Genomic DNA, 10827 nt, shown 5'->3' with positions numbered 1-10827 from the left:
CGATTGAGCCTAAACGACCGACTTCATCGGAATTAAAGGACGAAAAAGCAAATCACCTCGTTTTCCTAACAAGCTCTGGGTTGAGTGCATGCGGCTAAGTCATCCTATTGGGGTCAGACACAAAAAGAATAAAAAAAATATATATAAAAAAAAAAGAAAAACAGGCCACGGGCCGCACAGGCTATAGGCTACACAATGTGTTACATAAGCCTGGAGTTTCCCCCGGCCGGGCCTCCGCCTGGTATAGGACAGCGAGGGCTCAGTGTGTATACAGCTACCAGAGCTGGAGTCACTGAAGGACAAGAGAGGAGAGAGAGAGGGAGAGAGAGAGGGAGAGAGGCAGAGAGCGAGAGGGGGAGAGAGAGAGAGAGCAGTGGAATGGGGTTAATTATCGTGCCGCCCACTCACTCATGTGCACAGATACACACATGCATGTACAGCCTTCTATGTTTTCTCAAACTGCAGTAGTCATCAAATATCACTCACTCAGGAGAGTAACAGCAGCCAGCAAAACGGCTGCGCTTTTAGAAGTGCACCAATTTACGTGCGTGTGTGTGTGTGTGGTTGCCGTTGTGATTATTTTATTTCAACACGCGTTGGTTTCATGTGGAATTTCTAACAGCCGACTTTGTGAGGCTAACAAGTTCACTCAGCCTGTGTATGTGTGTGCATGTGCATGTGCGTGCGCAAATGATCCATTGCACCGTGTTGCTTGAAACACTAATTAGCCTTATGACCGTGGAGGCTGACCTAGTTCTCCTCTCCTCTCTCTCTCTGCATGCACTCATACATGTGTGTTAATAGGGAGTTGAAGCCGCATGTCATTGAGTTGCCCAAGCGTCATCCTCCTCTTCTGCGCGGCGTGATCCAACCGTGCTCGGAGGTGCCGGTCCAAACCGGTCCCGGCACTCAGGAGGAGGCGTCTCGTTCCACGTCTCCATCCCAGAACGGAGTTACGTAAGACTCTGCATCATTCAGCCGACTCAACTTTCACTACCTGGAGGGAATCAACCCTCCAAGAACCAGCGACGAGACTTGTGTTCGCGAATTGTAATATTCTCTCAAATTTGAACAGGGGGGGGGGGGGGGGGGGGGGGTGGTAATCGGAAGGTTCCTGGTTCAAATCCAGCACCTACCCGGCAGTGTGTCAAAGTGTCCTTGAGCAAGACACTTACTTAACCTCCTAACTACTCCAGATGAGCAGGTTGGCGCCTTGCATGGTCACCTCTGCCGTGAATGTGTGAGTGAATGGGTGAATGTGAGGTTCTTTAGATGTGAAGATGTTAGTTGTAAAGCACTTTAGATAAAAGCTATGTTTCTATGCTTATTTCATTTTTTTTAACATTACATTTTGAAATGATTGAACTGAAAGTGAATTGAGCCCAAGGATCACACACCGTCTTATGAGGGTTCATCTCCTCATCTCCAACTGTTTTTGTGTGAGTTGCTCTGAATGAATGAGAGCACCTTCAAAGTGCATACAAATGTCAAATGAAAATGTTTTCAGAGTCTAGATACACAACAATAGAAGATGGAAGACCGGAATATAACGAGGAAGTGACGAAAGTGAAAGCATGTGAAAAACAAGTTGGAGAGAGAGAGAAAGAGAACCAGCCAACATTAAGTGGCCTGTTGAAGGATGACCTTTGCTAGTGTGACTCCCATGCTGTGTGGTAGCCACCCATTAAGCTGAGCCCTGACCCAGATTGGAATGTAGAACACACACACACACACTTACTTCCAGCTATTCTATGGCTGGATATACTATATATAGCTGTGTCAATGGGTCCAGAGACAGAGAGCTTGTGAGCTAATCAGCAACTGTAAGAAGAACCAAGACGGAAGAACTTAGAAACAGGGGGAGAAGGAGAACAAATAAGAGAAAAGAGAAAGTAAGAGAGATGGGGGGGGGTTGCCAAGGAATTATGTTGGAAAAAAGGGGCAGGGAAAGAGAGGGAGAAAATAAGGCAGGTGAGAAAGAAAGAGCGCCAGTGGCCTTTGGATTGGTGCCAGGTATTGTGTAAGGGGTTTTATAGCGAGCAGGCACACCTTAGTTGAAAGGCATAGATATGCCAGGGGATAAACAAGGGACTTTACAATCAGTGCAGTGGAAACATGCTCTCGTAAGTCTCCCACAGCATGACCTAGTGGTTTTTACCTCCGTCGTCAGAAGCAGAAATGATCTGGGCCAAGATTCACTTGTAAAACGAGAGAGGAATGAAAAATCAAGTCTCTTAAATTGTCTTCAAACGCTTCTTTGAAATCTCTGTTTAATTACAGTAATTACAAGTGGGTGGCAAAGGCAAAAACAAACAACCATATAAGCATTCCATAGAGATCTCACTGAAATTACTGGAAAGGTGGCAACATATGATCATAGACCATTATTTCATTTAAGGCACATTCTACATAAAAAATAAAAAATAAAAAAAAATAAAAAACATTCCTTTATGAGTTTATTAGGGTCTCCTTGAGGTGAGAGCAAGATGATGTGACAAGTTCTTCGGCTCCAGATTACCTGAAATATTTATCCAGAATATCCTTTGATCCACCTGAATGATCCATGTGTCCATAAGCCGTAGCATCCGTCAAAATCTCCATTCCAACGGGACCAACACTAAACTGTAGCCCAGACCCCATTCAAACATCCAAAAAGCTTGGCCTGTGTGAAAAAAATACGGTTTTCAACAGATATCACAGATATTGTCATTATTCATCATTATCCTCTCTCAACAAGAACGGTCCTGTGCTGAAACACGCTGGACGGCGGGGTAGTTGGGTTGGCTTCCAGGATTTTGAGAAAATAACGATTCAGCTGATGCAGCGTTTACAAAGGTCAGGCTGTAAGCGTCACACGCAGCTCTAGTGGAAGCTGAGTGAGAAGGAAAGAGACAGTGAAGACAGGAAGCACCTCCGCTTCGCAAAACTTCCTCCAAATTCCTCAGACAACTCGTCCTCTACCGTTTTCTTGTAATCCGCACCTCTAGGTACCCGATTGGCTACGATACGGCACACCTGGATTGCATCATTATTGCTACCTAAACCACTCTCAAGTCTACAAGGGTTTTAAAGTGGGGTTTGTATCTTTGGAAGACTCCCTGGAGGTCTCATCAGAGCCTGGGGCTAGAGTGGTGGAACTGTCCCGAGTAAGGCACTCTACTTTGGAACCAAGATGTAGCGGGGTACCCTGGGGCTGGTCAGTGGCTGGATCGTACTTCCTCTTCTTCCGGACGTGGTAGTGATGCTTCTTAGACTTCAGGTGAGCTGGCGATCAAGAAGACAAAGAAACAACATGACTTTAAAAAGGGGAACTTTGGACAATTAAACAATTCATACATGCTATTTCTATGGTTTGAGACGTTCCAAAAATAGTAGTGAACACGAACAACTTTCTCCCCAAAACTAGTGTTGAAACTCAAACGTGTGATGTCATAAAGTCTGAAGCGACTTATAAATTGGGATAGATGGTCAAATTGACAGTGACGGCACCCAGAGCAGGGTATATCTGCTAGTCCGTGGCCGACAATATTAAAATGTACAGCCATATCATGTAAATACACGTGGGGTCATAGAGAAATGCGTGAAAACGTGGTTAGGCTGCGGCTACATTGAAGTTGAACCGCCACTGAACGGATAGAAGTTTGACGGAAGGTTATTTTTCAATTAGAACCTAACGTAATCATGCCTTTGCAGAAACAACCGCTACAGTATGTGGATGGTAACGTCGCCTTCTCTTGTCGCAGGACAGGGCAGTCGTCTACTATGCATTCAGTAAAGCCACGGCTGCCGCACGCCAACGTATATATTCACTCGCCACAATGTAATATATCGTTTTTTTTTTACCGGCTACGAAGGCCGTCATGATTTATATTTGCCGGGCCAATTGAAATTCTAGACGGCCATTGGCTTAGTATTTAGCGGCTAACGGAAACCCTGACTCAGAGGAACATATTATTGGCACATTTTCTGTTTCAGAACTGAAAACAGTGAAAGCACACTCTGGTACAAAAAAAGAAAAAAAAACCATTCCATGGGTCCACAAAATGTATCTCCCAGTCATCGTTTCTGGAGCAGCTCTAGCTCCGCGAGGCCCTCTGTTGCAAAATTACAACATCACTTTTAGCTTTTAGCCATTTAAAAAAAAGTATGTAAATGTTGATTTTTTTTAGCACATTTACATAGTCAATGGGTCCTGTTGTTCAGCCTCACAATGCTATTGGATAGTACATGTGTTTATAGGTCCCACATTCTGGCCTCTGAAGTTGCTAATGTCAATTTAACTTCGGCCTTACAGGGCTAGACATCACACGTTTGTTAGACTTCTCTGGTTTCTGGCTTTGGGAGAGAGAAGCTCATGTTCACAAATAGTGATTGAACTTTTCTAGGCCATGGAAATAACATATTGGAATTCTTCATTTGGGGTGGCGTTCCCCTTTAACACATTAATTGCCAAAAACGAGAATTCTCGTTTCTGTGCCCCAACCGTTTAGTGCCATAAACGAAGATTCTCATTTCTGGGTCGTTTTTCTCTTTTTTTCGATTTTAATACCCTATTCAATCTCAGGGAGCTGTGTGTTGCCTGAAAAATGCATAGTGGGAAATCCAAAAGTGCAGTACAGGCCGCATCCTACCAGGCGGCGGTATCGAGCACCATTTCTAACATTGTATGCTGGGCTGTGGGATGACCCCAGGTCTCGGATAAAACATTTTCTTCTCGGGGTGAGGCGCACAATTCTGCCGGTTACATTGAAGTCTTGTCAACTATGCCCAATCCGTATGTTATGGTCGTTTATAATGTCGAGCAAATGGGCATTGGATCTACCAGATGGCAATCAAGAAATTGGAATATTCTTTTTGGATTACCCCCGGCCAAAGGTAAGGGCGATTTGACGTAAATTCTAGCTTGATCCTGCAATGCTTTCATAGCGATCGGGCTGATAACTTTAGTTTTTAGTGTTCAATGCGAATGCCGTTACTGACGATGGAATAATCAGAAACTACCCCCCCCCCCCCTTTCATGCATTCATGATGGAACATAATACATATGTTGTAGATTTGAATCCGGAACAGTAGTGGGTTCAGGCAAGGAACGCTAGCGTCTACAATGTAATCGACGTGTAGGGCTATAACTCAGCATTTCATGGATTACGATAGACCGCTCTAAAACCATACTTATATTCACAGCGGTATAACACGGGAACGTATGGATGAAAAAAATATAAATTTTTTGCATCTTGACCGGAAGAAACCCAGTGTCAAATGACTATAGTACTGTATCCATAGCTATAATATAGATAGAATATTATACACAAGGTGACCGATTACATGCGTTTAATGGGTGGCATGAGGCGATAACTTCCCGGAAGAGGCGTGGCACTCAGTGTTAAATGCTGGACATGTAATTTTTATCATTGAAATGTTTTATTTAGCCTTAACACATCCAGTGCCATTCACCAGAGGTCGCTGTGGGCCGTGTGTGCCAGCGCTTTAATGAATGGGGATACATGCCGGTGTTTGCAGTGCTAAAACTATATTAAATATTATAGCTATGGATCTAATAATATAGTCGATTGTCATTGAGTTTCTTCCAGTCAAGATGCAAAAAACAGATAATTTTTTCATCCATACATTCCCGTTTTATACCGTGGTGAATATGAGTATAGTTTTAGAATAATTCTGTGTAATCCCAGGAAACGCCGGTAAGCAGCGTTTACTGCATTTCACTATAAATCGTGGCATTCCTCGCTTGGATCAACAATCAATCTGAAATCAATGCTATATTATCTGTATTATGTTTCATCATGCATGCATGAAAGGGGGGGGGGGGGGGTTTATGCTTCGATCGTCACCAACGGCATACGTTGTGGAGTAATGTTACAGGACACACAGATCAAAATGAAGGCATGCTCGGATCAACGCAAGATTGATAACATATAGCCCTTACCTTGACTAGGAGGTACTGCAAAAAGAATATTCCAATTATCTGATCGCCATTCCAAGTATTGATCTCGAGGCCGCAACGACCACCGAGCGGGGTAACAGGAGAGATTGTTAGAATAATGAATTTAGTTTTCTTCAAAGACTTTTCAAGGACATTTCAGAATTGTTTCCATCTGGTACAGAGGCTTTGTTTATGGAATAAACAACGTTTTCCAAGAAAGGTACCACGTTTGCCAGTGTCGAATTCTTATGAGACGGATTACATTGATGGGGTTGATACAGTGTGTGACAGCCAGTGTGAGATAACCAAGTATCGATGACACAAACACAACGCAGAGGGAAGTCACGGAGCAGCAGGTGACGAGCTGATTAGAGGCTGAAGAACACTGTGTCTTTCAATGTGGAGAAATTGGAGGTAGGGAGGGATATGCATGCAACATATAAACAACATTAATTTTGGACCCGCCAACACTTCATTAACACATTGGGCGCCAGACCCGAGATTTCTCGGGTTAATTCGCCAGCGGTTGAGTGCCAAATCTCGGGTCTGGTTTTGGTCGTTTTTCTTTTATTTGATTTTTTTATTCATGCTTGTGTTACAGGTGTCATACATTCTAGCAAGGACTAGAGCCTCCTCTCTGGGTGTGGCCTCTCTGGGCGTGGCCTCTACGGTCGTCACTTATTGGCCAAGCTGCAACGCTGTAGCTCGTTCTAATTTTCACCTAAAAACCAAGCCCTCGTCTCTTAACTCTAACATTAACCTCAGTTGAGACCTCACGTCACACCTTAACCTAAAATAGAGATGGAAAGAATTGTGATCAAAGAAAAGATTCAAAGATATATAGATATTATAATTAGTGACCACGGCCTCTACCCAGTGTTGTCCTGTGCTTGCCACCATGAAAAGCCGACAGGGCTGCCAATCAAGCCAAATCAGAAGTGTGTTCTTGATTCAGTCATCAGAGGAGTGAGCTGAACAGACTTCTCCGTAACTCCGTTACACAGGACATTATAGATTAACATTATGGGTCATCACTCTCACCTGTAACAATGTACTATTATGAGTCATCACTCACCTGTCCATTCAATGTCTCCGATGATGACTTTGTCACACAGCTCACATGCATGGTGGCTCCGCTTATTCTTCAGCCCCGCCACCCTGATTGGCTCAACAGCTGGCTGTTCCCCCTGAGGGATAAGTGACCGAGACGTTAGTCCATGGGCCTGCTGGAGTGCTTAAATAATACATCACTGACCTGTATGTGATTGGATAAAAAAATAAAAAAGGAAGATGATCGTTCAGTATATGGATGGAAGGAAGGACGCAAGGAAGGTTAGAGGGAGGCAGGCAAGGAAGGAAGGAGGGATGCAGAGGAAGCAAAGGAGGAAGGATGGGAAATTAAGGAAGGAAAGTAGGAAAGAAGGAAGAGATGAAGAAAAGAATAAAGGAAGGAAAGAAGAAATGGAGAAGGGAAGGAAGGAAGAAAGGAAGGAAGGAAGGACGAAAGGAAGGAAGGAAGAAAGGGAGGATGGAAAAGATTAAGCAAACAAAGCAGGACAGAAGGAAGAAAGGAAGAAAATAATACAGGAAGGAAGGAAGGAAGGAAGGAATGAAGAAATAAATGGGGAATGGAAGGAAGAAAAGAACAAACGCTGTTCCTCCTCTTGTTCGACTAGGGACCAACAGGTGAAAGAGGCAGAGTGTACAGAATGTAAACCAGGGCAGTCTGCGGAGAGGTGGCCCTGGTCCACTGCCTGCGGCCCCACCTTGCTGAGATGCTCCAGTATCTGCAGTGCAGGGGCCAGCACGGTCTCCTCCCACCTCGACACGTCTGTCACATCCAGGCCGTACACCGCAGGCACGCCGTCTCCTGGCCCTGCACATCGCATGCACACACACACACACACACACACACACACGCGCGTGTGCACACGTGGAGAGAGAAGAGATCCAGATTCAGTGACATTTTTGTTCAGTGATTTTACATACATTAATTAAAGAGTAGCACGAGGCCAACACAGGCCGCCATTATGGACTCTGTGAAAGGCCAGTTACGGACAGAGCAGTATGGTATGAATGGAGCTCAGTGTAAACGTCTCTGCCGCTGTGAGCCCCGGAATGGGCTGCGCTGTGAACACTGTACAGTGGGGCTGAATGGAGCAGTGGTGTGTCGGACAGTGCTGCCGCGCCCTGAAGCTGTGTGTGAACCTGCTGACTCACACTGGCTCAATAATGTCTCTCTCTCTCTCCTCCTTCCTCTCGCCCTCTCTCTTCCATTCCTCATTTGTGTCATAGATCGTGAATGAATAGAAAGGGCCTGCTTCTGTTGACCTAAGACAAGGCGAACCTACTGGAGATCTTTGATAATGTTGTCATGAAAACAAGACCAGGTGAGCTCGGTTACGGCCGGACCTGGACACATGCTGAATTGATATTCAATGCAAGCGACCAATAACGCTACCCTGGTATCCGGCGACGCCGAGCGTAGTGTCAGAGATGCAGTATATACCCGTGTGATGAGTGTTCCTCAAGCAAAGTTGGATCTCTATTCACATGGTCCCCTACAGATGATGCTGTTCTGGGGAGTTTGTTAGGCTTCGCTATGGTCTGATGCCTACTGCAGGCAATGACACAGACAATTGCACGTGTCAACTAAGGCTGAGACCACTTATCGATTTATCGATAACTGCATGAAATCGATAAGTGGCGGCACTTATAGTTTTTTTTGCATGTGTATTTTTTCTTTTTTTTATAGCATTTTTTAAGTTTCAAATACCTTTTTCTTAAAAAAACTAAAAAATAATTATTTAACGTTAGTTTGTGTGTGTGTGTGTCGTGGGCCAACTACAGCATCGCAAAAACTACAGCGAGTGCACGTGACACACACACAATATATTTATAGATAATTTTGTCCCGATTTATCGATTCTTCCAAATGCCATATCGTCTCAGCCTTAGTGTCAACAAACGGAGAATGGAGACTCACGAATGCGCGCTTCGACAACAGGGAGCCAGTAACTCGGTAAGCGACGGTAGCTGGTATCCGTCCCGCCCCCCGCGTCTGGCTGAAGAGGAGCTTTTGTTTGATGCGTGGACCGCAGGATGAGACTTGGAAAAGTTGCGATGTTTGTGGCGACCGCTACTGGAATGTTCATTCAAATGACATCTTTGCCGAATGTCAACCTTTCCGAGTCTCAAACGCCAAACCAACATGGACTTCCATGATCATCTGAGAGTTTATGGCAGCGCATCATACGTCTACCAGCCTCACAGCCAAATGAAAAGTAATGTAGATCTGAATTCAACTGTACTTTCTATCAAGTAAATCTCTGTGCTTGCATTTGCGTGCTCTCTCTCTCTCTCTCTCTCTGTCCTTTCCATCACTCTTGCTTCAGCTTTCACTTACTCTCATTCTCTCTCTCTCTCTCCCTTCCCCCCCCCCGTGTTTCTCTGTTTTGCTACAGTCAGCAGTCTCCAGGCCGAGCCTCAGCACTAAACAGCAGCCCCTGCCTGCCTGCCTATCTCTGTGTCTGTGTGTCTGTCAAGCCTGTCTGACTGGCTGCCAGTCTGCATCAAGAGGCACTGCCTTTCATTGATTGAAAAAAACAACACACACACACACACACACACACACACACCACACACACACACACACACACACACACACACACACACACACACACACACACACACACACACACACACACACACACACACACACACACACACACACACACACACACACACACACACACACACACACACACACACACACACACACACACACACACACACACACAACACACACACACGGCAGAGAGTGAGTGTGTGCACTGCAGTACATTTGGAAGAAGAGTAACTTGTAAATTTTTTTTAAATGAAATACAAATAAAAACATTTAAAAACAGGTACGCATGCTAGTGGTTACCGGTAAGTCAAATGGACACAGATACACATATTGTGTACGACTATTGCATTAGTAGTCATCGACTACTCCCAAAAAGGGAGATACATCATATTATTTTCACCTAATAACATTGATCAGTTCTCGTCAAATAGGTCTCAGATACAACCAGTAAAGGTTTAACTCTGATCTGTTTGGACTAAACCCCCAGCAAGCTTGTCTGGGCATAATGTAGAAAATTATTGTTCAAACAATTCTATGTACAACAACCACCAAAGATATGTCCACCTTCGGTCATTCAGAACCAAGCATTTCACCATAAAGTATGTGTATTTTATTGTGATATCTAATAAACAAACTTGAACTCGGTCGTTAGAACACCATCTCAGAAGCCCTGAATAGCCTACTATGATGCACTATGATTACATGCTCTAACAGATCACTTGTGAAACTACTGTAGCAATCTCGCCAATAAACATGATTGTCCACAGCTTGCATAAAATGTACGAATGTATTGGTTTATTGAAATAAACATTATTAATAATAACTGACACAGCTGCATATCTGCTCTAGCTAGATGCATTGCCACTGTTTAATTTCTGCACCATGATAAAACTACAGATGAACAATTAGTCTACAACGATGCAGTGTTTTTTGTGGTTTTGATAATCGATTAGTTGGCTGGCCTGTGAAACCTCTAGCACACAAGCTTGCGGCGATAGAGGCTCAGGAGGTAGAGCGATCGACTGGTAATCAGAAGGCTCTTGGTTCGATTCCGGATCCTCCCGGCAATGTGTCGAAGTGTCCTTGAGCAAGACACTTAACCCCTAACTGCTCCTGATGAGCAGGTTGGCACCTTGCACGGTTGCCTCCGCCGTCGGTGTGAGTGAATGGGTGAATGTGAGGCATAAGTTGTAAAGCTTTGGATAAAAGCACTATGTAAATGCAGTCCAATTACCTGTATTTAAGTACAATTATATTAT

At 44.4% G+C, this 10827-nt stretch overlaps 1 protein-coding gene across 1 annotated transcript in view; it reads right to left on the bottom strand.

The window, feature by feature from the left end:
* Positions 1-2418: 2418 nt before the first annotated feature.
* Positions 2419-10827, bottom strand: part of trit1 (tRNA isopentenyltransferase 1) — a gene marked incomplete at its 5' end in the record, with an annotated part of 122153 nt that continues 113744 nt past the window's right edge. The window contains 3 exons of the mRNA XM_084311796.1: positions 2419-3264; positions 7017-7128; positions 7708-7817. Coding sequence (XP_084167922.1) covers positions 3056-3264; positions 7017-7128; positions 7708-7817 — 431 coding nt within the window. The 3' untranslated portion in view covers positions 2419-3055. The remainder of the gene's footprint in view (positions 3265-7016; positions 7129-7707; positions 7818-10827) is intronic.

Source organism: Notolepis coatsorum (genome assembly GCF_963971535.1).
Source record: "Notolepis coatsorum genome assembly, chromosome: 4".
NCBI lineage: Eukaryota > Metazoa > Chordata > Actinopteri > Aulopiformes > Paralepididae > Notolepis > Notolepis coatsorum.
This window is presented reverse-complemented; position numbering and strand designations above follow the sequence as displayed.